The sequence below is a fragment of the Pituophis catenifer genome, unplaced genomic scaffold (genome assembly GCF_029215685.1).
Source record: "Pituophis catenifer annectens isolate HBS135680 unplaced genomic scaffold, rPitCat1.0.hap2 SCAF_7, whole genome shotgun sequence".
In the NCBI taxonomy this organism is placed as follows: domain Eukaryota; kingdom Metazoa; phylum Chordata; class Lepidosauria; order Squamata; family Colubridae; genus Pituophis; species Pituophis catenifer.
In genome coordinates this window covers 7676700-7697534 of record NW_027256887.1, presented here as the reverse complement: position 1 = coordinate 7697534, position 20835 = coordinate 7676700, and the positions used below count along the sequence as shown (strand labels likewise).

The window sequence follows — 20835 nt, the reverse complement described above, 5'->3', positions numbered from 1 at the left end:
GTTTAGAGACGGCAAAAAATCAGCCTGGTCTTCGGGAGGTCTCCTGGCACGCTTCTGCGAAGCTTTTAAAATCGTTATGACAGACGCCGTTCCTTTCCCCGTGTAAAAATAGCTGTGAGATACTTTAGGAATAAAATTTAAACAGGTACGCCGCTGGTTCTGCGGGGGTGCGCCTCTTCCATACGTTCAGCGTGAAAAGCTCAAGTTATGTGGAGTTCTTTAAAATCCCCTTGTGTCCCGTTCCCTTCTGGGGGCCTGCTAGAAATTTGTTAGTTAATGGATATGTTGAAATTTTCTCTTTCTCTTCTACTCCTCCTTGTCCTCCTCTTCCACCCTCTGCTCCTCCTCTTCCCCTTCCATTCCCTTCCTCCTCCTTTTTCTCTTCCTTCTCCTCCTAGTCCTCTTTTCCACCTTCTCCACCTCCTCCTCCCTCTCCTCTCCTTTCTCTTCCATCTTCTCCTTTTTCTCCTCTTCCTTCTCCTCCTCCTCTTCCTCCTCCTCCTCTTCTTCCTTCTCCTGCTCCTCTTCCTCTCCTTCCTCCTGCTTCTCCTTCTCCTCCTCCTTTTCCTCTTCCACCTTCTCTTCTTCCTTCTCCTGCTTCTCTTCCTCCTCTTCCTCCTGCTCCTGCTCCTGCTCCTTCTCCTTCCATTCCATTCCCTTCCTCTTCCTTTCCCTCTTTCTTCTCCTCCTAGTCCTCCTTTTCCACCTTCTCTACCTCCTCCTCCCTCTCCTCTTCTTCCTCTTCCACTTTCTCCTTTTCCTCCTCTTTCTTCTCCTCTTCCACCTCTTCTTCCTTCTTCTACTCCTCTTCCTCTCCTTCCTCCTCCTCTTCCACCTCCTCCTCTTCCTCTCCTTCCCTTCCTCTTCCTCCTCTTCCTCCTGCTTCTCCTTCTCCTCCTCCTCTTCCTCTTCCACCTTCTCTTCTTCCTTCCCCTGCTCCTCTTCCTCTCCTTCCTGCTCCTCTTCCTCCCTCCTGCTCCTCCTCCTCCCCCTTTTCCTCTTCCTCCCCTTCCTCCCCTTCCTGCCCTTCCTTCTTCCACCTTCTCTTCCTCTCCCCCCCCTTCCTCTCCCTCTCCTCCTCCTCCTCTCCACAAACCCTCCTCTCCTCTAGTACTGATGATATTACCTAGTTTGGTAATGAAACATCTGCAAGAAAACAAGCAAGCTCAGAGAACGAGCACAAGGACCCCACAGTCTTCCCCCTCCTCCTCTTCCTCCATCATTCCACAAACCCTACTCCCTTCTAACACTGATGATGCTACCTAATTGGGTAATGAAATGTCTACAAGAAAACAATCAAGCTCAGAGAGCACCAAGGAACCCACAGTCCTCCTCCTCCTCCTCCTCCTCCTCCTCCACTTTTCTTTTTAAAGAAACAATTCCTTAACTTGCTCAGCCCTAAAGTACAACTGCGTGTCATTAAGCAAGCACAACTCAGTACATTTTCCATTCTGGGAGTGCATTGTTCCTGCTGATCTACCCTTCTGCCATACGCGGAAGAATCTGATCTAGTTATTCATGAAAATCACGCCATATTCCGCAATATTCTGTCACACCACTCCGACAGTCTGTCATTTTCTAGCATGGCCAGATGAGAGGAGGGGGCAAGAAGGAGGCTGGCAGGGATGATCCTGCTGAAGAGAGAAACCCACAATGATGGTTACTTCGATGCTAAGGGCCAGATGAGAGGAGGGGGCAAGAAGGAGGCTGGCAGGGATGATCCTGCTGAAGAGAGAAACCCACAATGATGGTTACTTCGATGCTAAGGGCCAGATGAGAGGAGGGGGCAAGAAGGAGGCTGGCAGGGATGATCCTGCTGAAGAGAGAAACCCACAATGATGGTTACTTCGATGCTAAGGGCCAGATGAGAGGAGGGGGCAAGAAGGAGGCTGGCAGGGATGATCCTGCTGAAGAGAGAAACCCACAAAGATAGTTACTTCAATTGCTAAGGGGAAAGAGAGGACTTTCACCTCTAAATACTGCCCAGATCTTAATGAAAGGCGAGGAAGAATTTAGGATGTGTGGGTGTAAAAACGTGTTTTAGTACACAAAGATTCTTGTAGCACACACGGTAGTTTGGTTCTCATAACGACACAGGTGGTCCTCAACTTACAACCCCAAATGGTCCCCCAAATTTCTGGTGCAAAGGGAGAGCATTTCTTAAGGGAGTCCCCCCCACGGGAAACTGCAATCGTCATAACTGTGACTCAGTTGCCAAGCGTCTGAATTTTGATCACGTGACGTGATGCAATGGTCGTAAGCGTGAAAAACGTCCCCTGTTGTGACTCTGAACGGTCACTAAATGAATTGTTGTAAGTTGAGGACTACTTGTATTTCTGAGTAGCTGGGAAATATTTTGGGATGAAGAAGATCCTTACATTTCTGATGGAGGTAGAGAGAGCCATGGAGTATCACTATATATAAGAACTACCTAAACTGTTGATAAAAGGGAACACGGTGGCTCAGCGGCGAAGACGCTGAGCTTGTCGATCGAAAGGTCGGCAGTTCAGCGGTTCGAATCCCTAGTGCCGCGTGACGGGGTGAGCTCCTGTTACTTGTCCCAGCTTCTGCCAACCTAGCAGTTCAAAAGCAGGTAAAAAATGCAAGTAGAAAAATAGGGACCACCTTTGGTGGGAAGGTAACAGCGTTCCGTGCGCCTTTGGCGTTTAGTCATGCCGGCCACATGACCACGGAGACGTCTTTGGACAGCGCTTGCTCTTCGGCTTTGAAACAGAGATGAGCACTGCCCCCTAGAGTCGGGAACGACTAGCACATATGTGTAAGGGCAACCTTTACCTTTACCTTTTTAAACTGTTGATAGCTTTTCTGATATTAGACAATAATTGTGCTCATGTTAAGTCTGAAAGATTTCATGGGAGTAATTCAGTGGGATGTAAGGAAGAAGGGCTGGAGATTGGGAAATCAACAAATTTCACACAGTTGGTCAGAAGCAAATAATTAAAATAGATAAATAAATAAAAACCTCATATAGCATTTCCGCAATGTAGAGAAAAGTAAAGTCTTACACTTAGGCAAAAAAAAAAAAAAAGTAGACATATAGACTGAGTGAAACCAGGCTTAATAGCAGTAACTGTGAGAGGGATCTCGGAATCTTAGTGGACAACCAGTTAAATATGAGCCAGCAGTGCAGCAGCAGCTAAAAAAGCCAATGCAATCCTAAATTGCATTAAAAGAGGGATACAATCAAGATCAAGTGAGGTACTAATGCCGCTCAATAAAGCCTTGGTAAGACCACACCTAGAATCCTGCATCCAGTTTTGGTCACCACACTATAAAAAAAGACGTTGAGACTCTAGAAAGAGTGCAGAGAAGAGCAACCAAGATGATGAGGGGACTGGAGGCTAAAACATACGATGAACGGTTGCAGGAACTGGGCATGGCTAGTCTAGTGAAGAGAAGGACCAGGAGAGACATGATAGCAGTCTTCCAATATTTGAGGGGCTGCCCCAGAGAGGAAGTGGGGTCAAGCTATTTTCCAAAACACCTGAAGGCCAGACAAGGAATAATGGATGGAAACTGAACAAGGAGAGATTCAACCTGGAAATAAGGAGAAATTTTCTGACAGTGAGAGCAATCAACCCACAGAACAGAAGTTGCCTTCGGAAGTTGTGGGAGCTTCATCACTGGAGGCTTTCAAGAAGAGCCTGGACTGCCATCTGTCAGAAATGGTGTAGGGTCTCCTGCTTGGGTGGGGGGGTTGGACTAGATGACCTACAAGGTCCCTTCCAATTCTGTCTATCTGTCTATCTGTAATTTAATCCGAGATGAGGTTCTCACCTTCATTCATTCGGTCTCATTTCTTTGCGTATCACTTATAAAGATCACCCTTCCCAAAAAGGTTGATGAGGTTTACACAACTGATAAAGCATTTCAGTGGGGGAGGGGGGGGGAATTACGGATTTCTACACTTTCTACACTACAAACTAGATATACCCAGTTTCTGAAACCATCCTTCATAAGTTTTAGCTTCCAGTTTCTTCGCCACCTAGCAGAAAGGACTGGATATAGACTATTGCTAGTGCTTAAAAAAACAAGGCAAATCCTACAGATTCGAGGGAAAAAAAATTACCGTATTTTTCGGCGTATAAGACGCACCTTTTTCCCCCCTAAAAGGGGGTGAAAATTTGGGTGCGTCTTATACACCAAATGTAGCCCCGCCCACCCACTGGCCCCCCACCCTTTGGCCTCTGCCTCCCAGCAATTTACCTCCTTGCAAGCAAACAGCAAGCAGAAACAGCTCCTTTCAGCTTCAGCACAGCCTAATTAGCACAAGTTGATTGGATCGGCCTCCCGACTCTCAGCTGATTTGCTCTTGGCTGTTTTATGCAGGGCTCTGCTGCTTGCTGCAAAGAGGTAAATTGCTGGAGCAGATTTTTTTTTTCATCGTGCTATTCAAGCTATGCTGAAAACGAAAATGAAAGTAAAGCAGGCTGTTTTCTGTTTGTTGCAATGAGGCAAAATTGCTGAGAGGCAGAGGGAGATTTCTTTTTCTTCTTTTCCTCAGCAAAAATGGTAGGTGCGTCTTATAGTCTGGTGCGTCTTATACTCCGAAAAATACGGTAAGTGTCTGGAATGAATGCTCTGTAGGGGCAGGCCAAACTCTTCTAAAATTTCATTTTAAGGAATGAAATATTTTAAAAGGTGATAAACCAAGTGTCCATTTTGCTCAGGGTAAGTTGCTAGGCGAGCATATTTCTGTCTGTCATCTTTGGGAGACCTTCAAAACCCATATATACAGTCCTTGATTTATAACCACAATCGAGCACAAAATTTATGCCGCTAAGCGAGACAGTTGCTAAGCGAGTTTCCCCCGCTTCGCAACCTGTCTTGCCACAGCTGTTAAGTGAACCGCTGCGATTGCTAAATTAGGAACATGGGTTGTTAAGTGAATTTTCCCCATTGATTTTGCTTGTGAGAAGGTCGCAAAAGGGGATCAGAGGATTCGGGGGACATTGCAACTGTCGTAAAGATGAGTCAGTTGCCAAGCCTCTGAATTGTGATCACGTGACCATGGAAAAGCTGCAACGGTCGTTAAGTGGTGGCACCCACCCTCTGGAACAATCTACCCCCAGAGATACGAGTGATCCCAGACCTCCGGACTTTTCGTCGGGCCCTTAAAACCTACTTTTTTCAGTTAGCCGGGCTGTCCTGATTTTATGGCTGGTTTTAAAATTGATATTGATTTTAATTCAAATGTTTTAAATTATGGGCCAAATTTTGTTTAATTATTTTAAATCTATTTTAACTTTTGTGTGTGAATGTTTTATATTTGGCTGTTCACCGCCCTGAGTCCGAAAGGAGAAGGGCGGTATAGAAATCTGAAAAATAAATAAATAAAATAAATAACTGTGAAATCCAGCCATAAGTCCCCGTTTTCAGTGCTGTCGTCCCTTCCAACGGTCCCTAAATGAACTGTTGTAAGTCGAGGACTACTTGTATTTAGCTACAGTGAGAAGTCTAGGTCTCCAAGAGATTCCAACTACACCAGTACTAACCCCTGAGGTTGTTTGCATCTTATAGTCATCACAGTTTAACTTTTAAAGCAACAACAAGCTCAAACTCACATCGATTGACCACAACTTCTGAAAAAATGCTGAAACGTCGGAAGATTGTTGTTGTTGGGTTTTTTGTGTTTTTTTTTTTACAATAAACAACTGAAAATTAGCATTCCAATTTTTTCAAGGGCATGTATAGGTCTGGCCCACGCTTTGTGATTCACTGCTGCTCTCTGCAGTTTTTGCCATTAAGGGAAGAGAAGCAAACACAAATATACAGAAAGGAGCATTCCCTTACTCCTGTTTGCACGAGCCATTATCCTACCCTCGAACCAAAACAGATCTCAACGCTCAAGGTGACTTCAGGCCAAGCCCACGGGTTTCAAGCACAGCAGGAAAACAAGCACATAGACCATTCTGAGGAGGAAGAAGAGAAGATAGATGAAGAGTGATGCCATCTGTCTTACTCTCCAGAAATGGTGGCCAACCAGTTCCAAGGAAGAGCAAGATTTTTTTGTTTTGTTTTTGTTTTGAGGTATAGCCACCAGATTGTAGCAGAAAGGAGAGGCAGAGCTGGGGGTGGTGGAATCAAGAGAGGAATGAGCTTAGAGTCGTTACGTTCCCATAACCGTCTCCAGCCACTCTTCAATTCTGTTCTTTCTTATGTAGGGCAAATTTAGTGATGACTATTACCCATGTTTCCCCGAAAATAAGACTCAACTGGAAAATAAGACCCAAGCATGATTTTTCAGGATCCTCGTAATATAAGCCCTATCCTACCCCCCAAAATAAGCCCCAGTTAAAATTGTCAGCCAGATGGGCGTGTTTAGTACCATATTTCCCTGAAAATAAGACCTAACTGAAAAATAAGCCCTAATGCGGCTTATTTTTCAGTTAGGTCTTATTTTCATTATTAAATTATTATTATTATTAAATTATTAATAATTTAATTAATTAATTTAATTAATTGTTAAATATTGTTAATTATTAATAATAATTATTATTAAGTAATTAATTATTTAAAATTATTATTTATTTGGAGCAAAAATTAATATAGGGCCCAGTCTTATTTTCAGGGAAACACAATAGTTGATTAGATTCTGATGTGTTGACATGAGCAATAAATCAGAGTAACTGGAACGTAATGGTGTGGTAGCCACCCGATAGCCTGCCCTATACCAGAGGTGGGCAACTATGGTCCTTTTATGACTTGTGGACTTCAATTCCCAGAATTCCTGAGCTAACATGGCTGGCTCAGGAATTCTGTTCTGCCCCAGCTCCGGATTCCCAAGGATTGTGACACACACCAACAGTCCTTATCAAAGTTATAACGTACCAAGAATAAACAAAGTCCGGCAAAGGTTGGCAACCAGCCCAGAAAAAAAGATACGATAAGACACTCACTCTTCAAAAATGCTCTGTAATAATTACACATTGTTTCCAGCAAGAAATTACTAACTGCGTGGGACTTAAATAGGCTAAGGGAGTGGCCACTTATCCTCAAGCCTTACTCTCGAGGAGGCCTCCTCCTCCTGAGTAGCCACTCCTGCCTTTTGGCAGCCCTGCGTGCTCAAGCATTGAGAAGAGGCTCCTCCACTTCACTCTCTCCACTTGAAGGAGCCTCTGGAGGTTCTGAAGGCCCTGGCTGAGTCTCTGCCTCTGGCACCACATCCTCTTCAGTCTCCTCACTGTCCGACACGAGTGCCGGCTGCTCTGGTTGCTGGCGCAACCCCACACCAGCCTCCTCATCGTCGGGATCAGCCACGATCCGCACAGGCCGCTGGCGGGCCACAACAAATTCTGGGAGTTGAAGTCCACAAGTCATAAAAGGGCCATAGTTGCCCCACCCCTGGCCTATACCAGGCCTTACAAACTACCATATTTCCCCCAAAATAAGATCCTGTCTTATCTTTTTTCCCCACAAAAAAAAGGCACCAGGTCTTATTTTCGGGGGGGGGAATGTCATCCACTGACTCATCTCACTTGTGTGTGTCGCCCCCCGGCCTCCTTTTTGCTATCAGAGGCCTTCAGGAACTTCTTCACCTGGCAAAGCCAGCAAGGCTTTCCTGAAGGCCTCTCTAGCTGATAACAGAGCTCTGGATCGATCCAGAGCTCTGTTGTCGGCTATAGAGACCTTCAGGAAAGCCTTGCTGACTGCAGAAGAAAGGAGTCGAGGTATGCGAGGCCTGGCTGCAACTACCTAGCTTAAGTTTTACCTGTGCACTCTGTAGTGGGCATGGTCTTAATTATGTCTTATTTTAGAGGTTAGGGCTTATATTGGGCGCACATAATTTTTTTGACAAGTTTTATTGGTTTCCTCCCCCCCCAATACACACCCACATATTTTTTGAAGCAGAGTATTGACCATATCATAGCATATCATGTATAATTCATCATATCCAAATATATTTTACTTAGTTACGGTTTCTGCCAAAGTGTTCTTTTTCCATATTTGTTAATCAAATCTTAATTTTTCTATTCTTATTTCTATAAACAGTATCTTCTTTCACCCTCAAATTCTATTTTTTCTATTCTTAATCACATACATTCTCCTTAATTTTATGTTTTATTAATTCATTCTTTATCTTAATATATTTAAACATGTTCGGGGGATGCCTTTCTTCTATTTCATCTTTTTTTGTTTTGCAGCAATCTTTCTTTTCTTTCTCTTCCTCTCCCTCCCTTCTTTTGTCCTTCCTCCCTTCTTTTTCCCTCCTCTCCTATTCCTTCTCTACTTCCCCTTCCTTTCTCCCCCTCCTCCTTTCCTCTTCCCTATCTAACTTTCCTTCCTACTCTTATTCCCCTTTCTTTTCTTCCTCTCCTCTTCCCTTTCTTCTGTTCTCTCTCTCCTTCTCCCTTCCTTCAATCTCCCTACTCCTTCTTCTATCTCTCTCTATTGCTGTGTTCCTTTTCGATTCAGTGCTTTTTTTCCTATGGTGTCCAGCTATCCCTGTTGTTCTCTCCCTTTATTGCATATATTCCTCAAGCTAGGACTTACTTTCTGAGTAGGTCGTATTTTCGGGGAAACGTGGTATTTTTCCATGATAATCATATGGATAAGGATGTCACAACCACAAACAGCAGGAAGCGTCAGGCACAAAGGATCAGGACCCTATGTTAAGTCGCAATTCAGAAAGGATTTATGGCTCAGGCTGTACACAAGAATCTAGCCGACCAAAGCTCACTACTAAATTGGCACAAGAATTCCGGCCAACAGAATTCAAGAAGAGTTGCATTCAGACCATGTGTGGCAATGTGGCACGGGTGGTTATGGGAGCAACATGGCGCTCCCATGTGACACCTCTCCTGCGCGAGCTGCACTGGCTCCCGGTGGTCTTCCGGGTGCGCTTCAAGGTTTTGGTTACCACCTTTAGAGCGCTCCGTGGCTTAGGACCTGGTTATTTACGGGACCGCCTACTACCACAAACAGCCTCCCACTGGCCCATATGCTCTCATAGAGAGGGGCTCCTCTGGGTGCCGTCAGCCAAACAATGCCGACTGGCGGCCCCCAGGGGGAGGGCCTTCTGTGTGGGGGCACCCACTATCTGGAACGAGCTCCCTCCGGAGATACGGAGGATCCCGGATCTACGCACTTTCCGCCGTGCTCTTAAGATTCTCCTATTCCAGCAAGCCGGCCTGGCCTAATTTTCTCCCCTGTTTTAAAATTCTTTTCAATCAAAATTTTAATCTGTTTTAAATTATTGGGATTTTTTAATTGTCTCGGGCTAAATTATTTAATCTGGTTTTAATTATGTCTTTTAACTTTTGTGTCTATGTATTTTATTCTGTGCCTGTTCACCGCCCTGAGTCCTTCGGGAGTAGGGCGGTATATAAATCTAATAAAACAAACAAGCAAACAAACAAACAACAAACAATATAATGACTCTAAGCTGATGACTCACTTCACTCCACCACCACCACCCCCAGCTCTGCCTGCTCTTCTGCCACAGGACGCAAGCAATGCACGTTCTACTTTATCTTAACTCAATGCATTCAATCTTCAATCATCTACTGCCTACAACAGCCGGCTGCCCCAATGCAGTTACAGCCACACAACTCAAATCCACAAGGTTCCATTGCAACAAGATGACTAATCAAATTAATTTCCCACCGCTACTTTCCATCTTTGCTTCCAAGATCCCATCCAGTCCTTGCCAAGGTTGCGTTTTTTTGTTGTTGTTGTTGTTGGTTTTTTTTAAAGGCCAAACGGTCCAAAATTAATCCGGTTCTTTTATCCCTCTTTCTTGAAAGCCATCAACTCCCAAATCTTCCCAATTGCACACGTTGGAAAAAGAGAAGAGGAAAAACCACAGTCCACGCAATAAACAAACCACAACTTTCCTGAGTGTAAGAATAAGCTTAAAAATTATCTTTAATCGATGCCGAGATATGAACAGATGGTAAAAGTAACAGAAGCAGATAACCCAGCACAGTTGATAACTATGCTTTAAATATATATATATATATATTTATATGTATGTATGTATAAACTCATAACATTTGTCGCCCCTCCCCTGCCAAAGAAAATTGACAAACCAAACTGGTTCAGCCATGGTTAAATCAAATCAACAATAACGTGATCGTGAAGTACATTCTTGACCCAATGTAGAAACAATTTGCATATCATGGAAATCAAAAACGCCCATGTGCTTTGTTCTGATGGTACATTTGTCAGATAATCGCTGTTTTGTGAGAAACCTTTCAAATTAATACTGATTCATTAAACTGAGGATTCTGAGAAGTAACCACATACATTCCTACACACAGCCGTTGTGTACATCATTTTTGAGCTAACGTACCGGGGGTGCGGGGGCAGGGGAAACGTGTTATCGTAACCTAAAAAGGAAAAACAAATTCTAATATTTTTTTCTTTTTCTTTTTTTGGGGATGTCTGAAATCAGTCATAAAAAAATATCTTCTTGTTAACTTTGGTATCAAAGCAAAATATACATTTGATATTATAAGAAATGGCATGGAGACAGTTAACCAAAGTGAAATATCCTGCCCCCCCAAATAATAGCAGGAAAAGCTCAAAAATGATCAAAAATGAATAGTAGCTGGAGAAATCAAGAACAGGCATCCACAAATTATTTTTCCCCTGATAAATTAGAATAAAAATCCCAAATTGATTACATACTCTTGTCTGATCATACATGTTTTTGGATGTATTAATGTACCATTCAGCATTGCAAAGAAAGAGGAACAGGGTTTTTTTAAAAATAAATTTCATACATTGGTGTTGATTAATTCTGATTAATGTCTTTACTCCTCCAGACATCAATCATCCACTCTGAAAATGGAAAATTAGTTGTAGTAGTAGTAATAGTAGTAGTAGTAATAGTAATAGTAGTAATAATAATAATAATAATAATAATAATAATAATAATAATAATAATAATATAACAACAACATCGCTGTCCATTTCAATGGACCACAAAACTAAATATTCCAAGGTTAAGGAATCATTTCATTTCAAACAAGCTTCTGATTTGTATGAAGGAGTTATTTTTTAAAAAAAAAAAATACCATGGAAAATGCAGAATCAAAGTTAAATTTCCCAAAAGTGAGTTTGTGCCATTTCAAAATAAATTTTTAAAAAAACTTTCTTGAAAGTATGTCCGAATATAGGAACAACTGACTTAAATAGAACATGCTTTTGGGGGAAGGTGAGGTTCCAGGTTGGTATCTCAAATAATATGGTTTAGCAAAAAAGTACACCAGCTTTCTTGATTTTTGTTGTGATCCTATGCTATGTTTAAATGCGTTAATGAGGGAATGTGAGAAGGAAGAAAGGGGAGGGGGAGGGGGGAGGAGGAGGAGGAGGAGAAGGAGGAGGAGGAGGAGAAGAAGAAGAAGAAGAAGGAGAAGGAGAAGGAGAAGGAGAAGGAGAAGGAGAAGGAGAAGGAGAAGGAGAAGGAGAAGAGGAAGAAGGGGAGGAGGAGGAGGAGGAGGAGGAGGAGGAGGAGGAGAAGGAGGAGGAGGAGGAGAAGGAGAAGGAGAAGGAGAAGGAGAAGGAGAAGGAGAAGGAGAAGGAGAAGGAGAAGGAGAAGAGGAAGAAGGGGAGGAGGAGGAGGAGGAGGAGGAGGAGGAGGAGGAGGAGGAGGAGGAGGAGGAGGAAGAAAAAGAAGAAGAAGAAGAAGAAGAAGAAGAAAAAGAAGAAGAAGAAGAAGAAGAAGAAGAAGAAGAAGAAGAAGAAGAAGAAGAAGAAGAAGAAGAAGAAGAAGAAGAAGAAGAAGAAGAAGAAGAAGAAGAAGAAGAAGAAGAAGAAGAAGAAGAAGAAGAAGAAGAAGAAGAAGAAGAAGAAGAAGAAGAAGAAGATAAAAATTTGGTGGGTTATGTAGAATGTTTTGAAGAAAAAAATTCAATTTTCTCTACAATTGTTTTTACTGGGTATAGTTAAAGGTTTTACATTGGGTGAAACAAAGTTGATATTGTATATGATAACAGCAGCGAGATTATTGATAGGTAAATACTGGAAAAATGAAGCTTTGCCCACTATCGAGGAATGGACTTTGAAGATGGCCAGTTTTGCAGAGATGGCGAAGATTTCAGCATACCTAAAAGATTGTTCACAAGAGACTTATGAATGGGAATGGAAAAAGTGGATAGATTATGTGCAGAACAAATATCAAACCAGGAAGTATCAAATAGCTTTTAATTGAAAATGTTATATTAAGATAGAAATATTTTAACTTTGTGAAAATGAAAAATTATATGGGGGATGGAGGGGTTCAAGTTTTATATAAAGAGGGGTTCTTTTGATGTGAGTATATTCTGTGGAAGTCCGGGGGGGAGGGGAGGGTTAGGGGGGGTTTAGGGAGGGTGAGGTCGGGGAGTTTGGGGCGGGTTGAGGGGGGGAAAATGGGGTGAAAATGTAATTGTAAAACTTTTGCAATAGAAGAAGAAGAAGAAGAAGAAGAAGAAGAAGAAGAAGAAGAAGAAGAAGAAGAAGAAGAAGAAGAAGAAGAAGAAGAAGAAGAAGAAGAAGAAGAAGAAGAAGAAGAAGAAGTAGAAGAAGATCTCCTGAATCTCTCATTTTCCTTTTCTGTCCTTGGATGGGCCAAATTAAGAACAGAACATCCATGCTGGTCTTCCCACCTCCAAATATGGCCCAGGGAGACTGAAAGTTCAGCCATGTGGTCAACTGACCAGATGGGCCCCCCAACTACCAAAGAACATTCTTAGAAGCTAATATTATTCTAATTTGGCAGAACTATTCCAATTCTACAGGGCCCAACATGTCCTACAGAACACCTTCAACAACTACAGAAGCCAGACATTGGTCTACTCTAGATAAGCAGCAGATCGGATGTCTCCATAGAGGAGAAGGTAAACTACCGTATTTTTTCTGAGTATAAGACGCTCCGGACTGTAAGTCACATCTACCTTTTTTCATGAGGAAAATAAGAAAAAGAAATCTGCCTCTGCCTCCCAGCAATTTTGCCTCGTTGCAGCAAACAGCAAACAGCCTGCTTTACTTTCACTTTCGTTTTCAACATAGCTTGAATAGCACGAGGAAAAAAACATCTGCTCCAGCAATTTACCTCTTTGCAGCAAGCAGCAGAGGCCCGCACAGCAATAGGCCATGGCAATCCCTGCAGCCTGAAACAGCTGAGAGTCGGGAGGCCGATCCAAGGGACAATCAACTTGTGCTAATTAGGCTGTGCTGAAGCTAAAATGGGCTGTTTCTTCTTGCTGCTTGCTACAAGGAGGTAAATTACTGGGAGGCAGAGGGCAAAGGGTGGGGGCCAGTGGGTGGGTGGGGCTACATTTGGTGTATAAGACGCACCCAAATTTTCACCCCTTATTAGAGGGACAAAAGGTGTGTCTTATACTCCAAAAAATACGGTAATTCTATAACCGAATGCTCCCTTGACATTGTAAATCCTCCCTCTGTGGTAACAAGTCTAGGCAAGCTTGCAACCCTTCAGTTTGCTCCACTACTCCCTAATATAGTAATTTTCCAGGTGGAGGGAAGTTGGGGATCCCTCATTCAGATACTCCCAATCTGGTTGTCTCCAAGTTTAGATCTCTCTCCTCAATAAGAACTAAATGCAGTGGAGATAGGAGACCTACTGCCAAATATCTGCCTCCAGACTGAAATAATGAAGCTCAGAAGCAACTTCAGAACTTCACCTTCTCTCCACTTTCTCTTCCAGGACTTCCATTCTCCGGCTTCAACTTCTATCTACAGAAGCTTCCGAAAGTATCTGAAACTTCCATTCTCCAAGTCCTTGCAAATATTACCCTTCTTGAAACAAATGAAGTACTGACATGACTATCTTGTTGACTTCCAACCTCAAGGATGGGTCATTTTTTTTCTCTCATGCCAATGCTTGGATGAACTTATTTTTTTCCATTTTCCATTTAGTTTGTAGGAATGGAGCCAATGTTTTCCTTCCAATGTAGGAAAAGGAGCCAGGATAAGAACGGCCTTCCGCTTTTTGTCATATTGAAAGAAAGACCGTGTTTCCCCGAAAATAAGACCTCCCTGAAAATATTTAAACGCATGGGCAGCCAGTACCCGCCATTTCCTCTGGTTAGGGTTAGGGAGACAGAGCTGGAAATCAGGTAAGACGGCAAGAGGAACCCCGTCTTGCTCCATGCGCCCCAAAATAATAAGACCTCCCCGAAAATAAGACCAAGGGCTTAGTTCAGGGTTCAAAAAAATATAAGAGCCTTGATGGTACAGTGGTTAATGCACCCTGTTATTAACACAGCTGCCTGCAATTTCTGCTGGTTCGAATCTCTCCAAGGCTCAAGGTTGACTCAGCCTTCCATCCTTTCTAAGGTAGGTGAAATGAGGACCCAGTTTGTGGGGGCAATAAGCTGACTTTGTATAAAAATATACAAAAGAATGAAGGCTATTGCTTAACACATTGTAAGCCGCCCTGAGTCTCCGGAGAAGGGCGGCATATAAATCAAATTAAAAAAAAAAAAAGACAGGGTCTTATTTTTGGGGAAACTGTCAAGTATTTGCAAGCCATTGGCACATGTGTCATATAGACACCAGTGGAGGCAGAGAGTGTCTCCACCCCTATGTGGAAAGGAGGGGCTTACCCTGAGTATAAAACCCCCTCCAACCTTTTCCACCTCGCTCTCTCTCCAACTCTCTCTTTTCATGTTTGTTCCTCATGAGACTTGATCTCTGTTGTACATAGTTAATATGATTTATTATATGAATAAATACGTTTAAGACATTTATGCCTCTGCCTCTGAACTCTTCTATGCTCCTGGGTGTTTCTACGATCCCAATTCCACAGAAACACAGTAATTTGGTAACATACTTCTGAGGCCTGCAAGGGCTACATTAAAGGTGCTTAGAATGCAAATAATGCATTTTCTTGAATGTTTCGCTTGGTTAATTTCTGAATCACCCGATGAATCATAGCATCCATGTTTCACGTTTTTGCACCATGGGAAACTTTAGATCCGCCTATGGGTCCTACGACCCTTGGACCTCATCGGGACATGGGCTCTAGCTCTACTCTGACTGGTCCTCCCCATCTGGAGCCCATCCTCACGTCTATTCTTGTTTTACAGACCACCGGTTCCTTAATAGATGGCGGGGTGGGGGGGGAAATGAAGAGACCCTGAAAAGAATATTAGGAAGACTCTGTAAACAGTCCGATGTACCTTCAGGTCTTGCAAAGACATTTCAGTACGTATAGTGCAAAGCCAAGAGTTTTAAAAGAAAGGCAGAACTTTGCTAGATGTCATACATGCCAAATGCCGATGCTATATGAGGTTATAGCCTTATTCCATATTTACCTAATTCCTTTGCCGTGAATTATACATGAGGAAGCAATGCTTGTATTTCCAAGCTACAGCAAGCCCTAAAGATTGTCTCATCCTTGCCAAAAAGCAAACAAGGGAAGCCATAACCCAAACACCACTGCATGCAGTACTCTCTCGTCAACATGCAGAGTAAGGATTGAGAACAGTAGTAGTAGATAAACACAGGTGTAGACAACAAAACCAAGGAGCAAAGGTGTTAACTAAGCTGACCGAGGCCTCAACTCCCTGAGCAAATGAACTTCTATGGCACTAAGCTGTTTATTGCAGAGATAACACACAACTGTGAAGTCAGTTTAATGCAAGGATACCTTTCAGAGAAGCTAGTTTAAGGCTACCAAAGCCCATCCTCTGGTTGTACAGAGGAAGAGGTTAACCAAAAGGGATTTCTGATATGAAATGTGGAGTTGGCCTTGTTCTTTAAATCCTTTTCATTGATCACCGGAAGAGAAATGAGCTTCCGCGGACAAATATTCCCCATTGATTTAGGTCACGGAAGCCACACAGCTTTCTACACCTGTATTCCTATTCTGAGCAAAATTGTGTTACATTATTTTGCCTTTCCTCTGCCTCCATCTCCTTTTCACTTTAAACCCATCGTACGTCTTTTGTAGTTTCTGGGAAAATGACATTGAGGAATGGAAGGGAGGGAAGGTCTAATGGCCCATGTCAGTACAATCCATGTGTAAACCCCCCCTCCCAACTCTGTTTTTTTTTTTAAAAAAAAGGAGTCATTAAAAAACGTTGATACCCCCCGCATCGGTTAAAAATGATATATTATTTCCTTCTGTAGCCCTAGAGTTTCAGGCCTTGCAATCTTTTCAGGAACTTTAACTTGAAAAGTTTCCCTCAAGCAAGAAACTGTAAACATCAGAAGAATGTTCGGAATGAATTTTTTTTTTTAAAAAAAAAAAAAGGAAAGCAGAGTTGTGTTGGGTTCATGACATCATTTCTATTATTCCTGTCACCCGTTAATTCGGACCGAGCATAAGCTTTGGGGTTTGTTTGTTTGTTTGTTTGTTTGTTTGTTTGTTTGTTTGTTTCCAGAGCCCTGGAATTTTTACATTTTAAAATCCCAAGGAATTTGGGGGAGTTTGAAACGGGATGGACGGAAATAACGGGGCAGTTCGGCTGGGAGTTTGTAGCCTAGTTTTGGTCAACTCCTGTTGGCTTCCCGTGGAGATGCTAGGAAGGTTTCGTCCTTTTATTTGGTGACAGGATGCCAAGGAGACTTCCTGCCAAGGAAGGATGACAACTCTCAAGAGCACGCGCACAAAATCAAAAAGAAAAAAAAAAGAAAGGAAGAAAGAAAGGCAAGATGCAAGCAAACTCTCTAGAAGCAGGCTGGAGGAAAGCTGAGTTGTGTAGGGGGGGAAAAAAACGATTACGACTTACTTGGCAAAGGGAAACCAAGTTGCAAAGTCATTCTGCCTCTGAAGGAAGAATCCAGAAGGGCGGTGAAGGTGCCTGACGGTTGGTAGTCCTGCTCTCCCACTTCCTCTGTGCCCCCCAAAACACACACACACTCTCTCTCTGTGGTGCCCACGCTGGGCAAGGCGCAATGTCCCAGCTTCGAGCTGGCCCAGCCTCGCTTCCTGAGGTCAGAGTTCATCCGCGGGGTACCTTCCAGCAGTTCAGTGGGTGTGAGGATAAAAGGCACTAAAGCAATAATCTCAAATCAATCGGTTGTGTCCTGGGGGAGCCCCCAAATCTCTCCCCCCCCCCCGCCCCTGTCCAACAACAGCTGTAGAAAGAACTGGGCTGCAAAGTTGAATGCATATAATAAATACGTTTTTATTTTACATTCTAAGAATGCACCAAAAGGCATGCTTCTGCACCTTTTCGTTGTTGTTGTTGTAGTTTAGTTTTGTGTTTCCTGATTTACAGACTCTTTTAGGCATCGCTATATATAAACTGACCTTTAAGTTTCCACAAGAGTTTCTCCCTTTAAGGGTTGAAGTCAGTTCCTTTCCAACAAGGCCAAGGCAGAAGCCAACTAATTTCCCTGAGTAAACACAGGAAAATAATTGAAACTATGTAATGAGTGCTTCCTGGCCCTTCGGTCCCAATAAGCAATTAAACAAACAAAAGAGAAAGAAGTATTATCATCATCATCATCATCATCATTTTTTTTTTTTTTGGTTGTTGTCTTTTTCTTTTTTTTTTTTTTAAACCAAACTCATGCATTAATTAATTGGAGCTATGCCTTTTCGTCAAAGAGGCCATAATGCTGAATATTGGAACATGCTTTGACTTCCAAAAGTTGTTGTACCCATTTGACTAACATATGCACTTAAATACAGTACTTTTTTTTTTTTTTCGGTTACTAATTAGATACTTCGTAAAATCAAAAGGAGTGCACTTTTGGTGAATGCAAATTGAAACCAAGAAATAAATAAATAAGTAAGTAAGTAAGTAAGTAAGTAAGTAAGTAAGTAAGTAAGTAAGTAAACCAGGCCTATTGTAAAGGAGGTGGGGGTCAAAACAAAAGCTTATTTCCCTATTTTCTGAGGTAATGGGCCAGGCATGCAATTATAAAACAGAGAAGTATCAAAGTCCACATGCTTCTATTAAATTCTATTGTGCTGTCTTGCAAGTGAGGCGCTAGAAATATTTGCATCCAGTTCTGGATGGATCTCGGGACCTTTTGCCCCTTACAGACCCCCCCTGAGCAGCACTGCAGACGTTTTGTCTCCCCCACCCCAACCCCACCCCGACCCCACCCCTGGGATGGGTGTACCACAAACCCAGAATGACCTGGCAATATTTTCGTAAAGTGCTGTGGGTAAATCTGTCTACCCGGACCTGCCAACCCCTTTTTTTGCCAAAGGGACTAGATTAAATCAGTCCTCCTAAGCAGTGGGAAAATATCTACTGCACTTTTATTACTGCTGAATATAGAATGGATGCATGTTCTCGGATGCATTGTGCAGGTTTTGATTTTTTGTTTTTTTTTAAATAGAAACTTTTTTCCTGTATTCCATGCATATTTGTAAAAGTCCTCTCAAGTGGATTGTTTAAAAAGTAAGCGAACGAACCCCCCAAAAAAAACCAACACAAAAAAAAAAAAAGGAAAACAAAGAATTCTAGGGCTAGAAGCATATGATACTTATTTATAACTAGACTAGTCCCAGGAATGATCATTAACTATTCATACCCACCGGAAAATAACTTTTGGAAACGAAATTCCTTCCCCCCTCCTGCACCAAAAATAATAATAATAATAATAATAATAATAATAATAATAATAATAATAATAATAATAATAATATCCCCCCAAAATTGTGAATCTCGTTCATGGATCCTGAAAGCTTCTTGAGCCGCTGAGCAAAATTTGCAATGCAACCACATTATTTTGAGGTAAAGCATTCAAACGACATATTTGCCAAGCATCTGCAAAGAGGGGCCACTCAATCCCCCCCCCTTTAACTTCTCCAAAGCTACCAACGTGGTTTCGTTTTTGTGTTGTATTGTTGTTGTTTTTTTCCCCTTCCCTGACGTAGCCTAAACATCTGTCAGTAGCTTGGTTTTATTGACACAGTTTTGGTTGGCTAAGGTGTAGTTTCCAGTTCTGAGGGTTGCCTCCCTAAAATTGTCTATGCTATTATTCACATCCTCTTCAATTTCCATATACTCGGATTTGCTGATGGTGGAGGAGCTACGGCGACTCAGGTCAGAGTCAGAGGCTAAGTTAGGAGAGCTAACTTTAAGTAACTGAGCCTGTTCCTCCCCTTCTGTTTCTCGGTGGTAGAAGTAGTTGAAGTTGGACACAATGACAGGTACAGGCAGGGCAATTGTCAGCACACCAGCAATGGCACACAAGGAGCCCACGATTTTGCCTCCAATTGACACAGGGTACATGTCACCATATCCCACAGTGGTCATGGATACCACTGCCCACCAGAAAGCATCGGGGATGCTGTCGAAATAAGTCCCAGCTTCCTCAGCTTCAGCAAAGTACACTGCGCTGGAGAACAAGATCACCCCAATGAAAAGGAAAAAGATAAGCAAACCTAACTCCCTCATGCTGGCTTTGAGAGTCTGTCCCAGAATCTGGAGTCCCTTAGAGTGCCTGGAGAGTTTGAAGATGCGAAAGACTCTTACCAGTCGGATGACCCTCAGGATGGCCAGAGAGGTAGCCTGTTCTCCTTTGGGAGGCCCCTTCTGCTCAGCCATCTCTGTGCCCAGAGTGATGAAGTAAGGGATGATGGCCACTATGTCTATGAAATTCATGATGTTCTTGAAGAACTCAGCCTTGCTCGGGCAGGCGATGAAGCGTACCACCAGCTCGAACGAAAACCAGATGATGCATAGAGTTTCCACCACGAAGAAAGGGTCGGTGAAGATGTTGGGTTTGCGGTAGATGGTGGAGTTGTTCGTGCCGTTGCGGAATACATATTTCTTGTCCTGAGCCTTTAAATCTGGCAAGGTTTCCAAGCAAAAGATTACGATGGAGATTAAGATCACCATGACGGAGATGATGGCAATCACCCGAGCCGCCCCGGAGCTCTCCGGGTATTCGAAGAGCAGCCAAATCTGTCTTTGATATTCCTTCTCAGGTAAGGGCCTCTCTTCCTCCTTAATAAAGCCTTCATCCTCTCGAAATTTCTCCATGGCCTCCTCCCCCAGTTCATAGAACTTGATCTCCTCGGAGAACATGTCCAAAGGAACATTCACTGGCCGGCGAAGCCGTCCCCCAGACTGGTAGTAATAGAGGATGGCATCGAAGCTGGGGCGATTCCGGTCAAAGAAATACTCGTTCCTCAGTGGGTCAAAGTACCGCATGCGTTTCTTGGGGTTCCCCAGCAAAGTGTTGGGGAACTGAGCCAGGGTTTTCAACTGCGTCTCGAACCTCAGGCCAGCAATGTTAATCACCACCCGCTCACAGCACTCGTGGTCCTCGTGAGACCCTGGCCGGTAGCTGTCCTGAGGGTGGCCTGGCAAAGCCAAGGTTTCGTCCAGGTTGTCCCCAGCCAGGACAGTCATGATGGGAGATGGAGAGTTGGGGCCCAAGGCAGGAGGAGTCCCCTCCCAGAGCCGGCCAGTGAGTGATGGAGGGTGGAGGACTTCAGAGATAACAAGAAATCCGGGGTAGGAGTTAGCACATGGGTGCGGGTGGTGCTGAAGTGGACAGCTCCTGGGATAGAGTTAGCACATGGGTGCGAGTGGTGCTGAAGTGGACAGCTCCTGGGATAGAGTTAGCTCATCGGTGCGAGTGGTGCTGAAGTGGACAGCTCCTGGGATAGAGTTAGCTCATCGGTGCGAGTGGTGCTGAAGTGGACAGCTCCTGGGATAGAGTTAGCTCATCGGTGCGAGTGGTGCTGAAGTGGACAGCTCCTGGGATAGAGTTAGCTCATCGGTGCGAGTGGTGCTGAAGTGGACAGCTCCTGGGATAGAGTTAGCTCATCGGTGCGAGCGGTGCTGAAGTGGACAGCTCCCGGGCCAGGAGACGGCAAGGATGAAGCAGGGGAAGTCAAGAAAATAAAACGGGGAAGGGGCCGGGCCGGAGGGAGTCCTGGCTGGA

General features: G+C 43.5%; 1 protein-coding gene across 1 annotated transcript; it reads right to left on the bottom strand.

The window, feature by feature from the left end:
- Window positions 1–18815: 18815 nt before the first annotated feature.
- LOC139319261 (potassium voltage-gated channel subfamily A member 1) lies at window positions 18816–20297 on the bottom strand. Its single transcript, XM_070947042.1, has one exon. The coding sequence runs from the start codon at window positions 20295–20297 to the stop codon at window positions 18816–18818; it is 1482 nt and encodes a 493-aa protein (XP_070803143.1).
- Between the last annotated feature and the right edge of the window lie 538 nt (window positions 20298–20835).

Coding starts and splice junctions, on each gene's coding strand:
- LOC139319261 (XM_070947042.1), bottom strand. CDS start 20,297: ATGACTGTCCTGGCTGGGGACAACCTGGACGAAACCTTGGCTTTGCCA.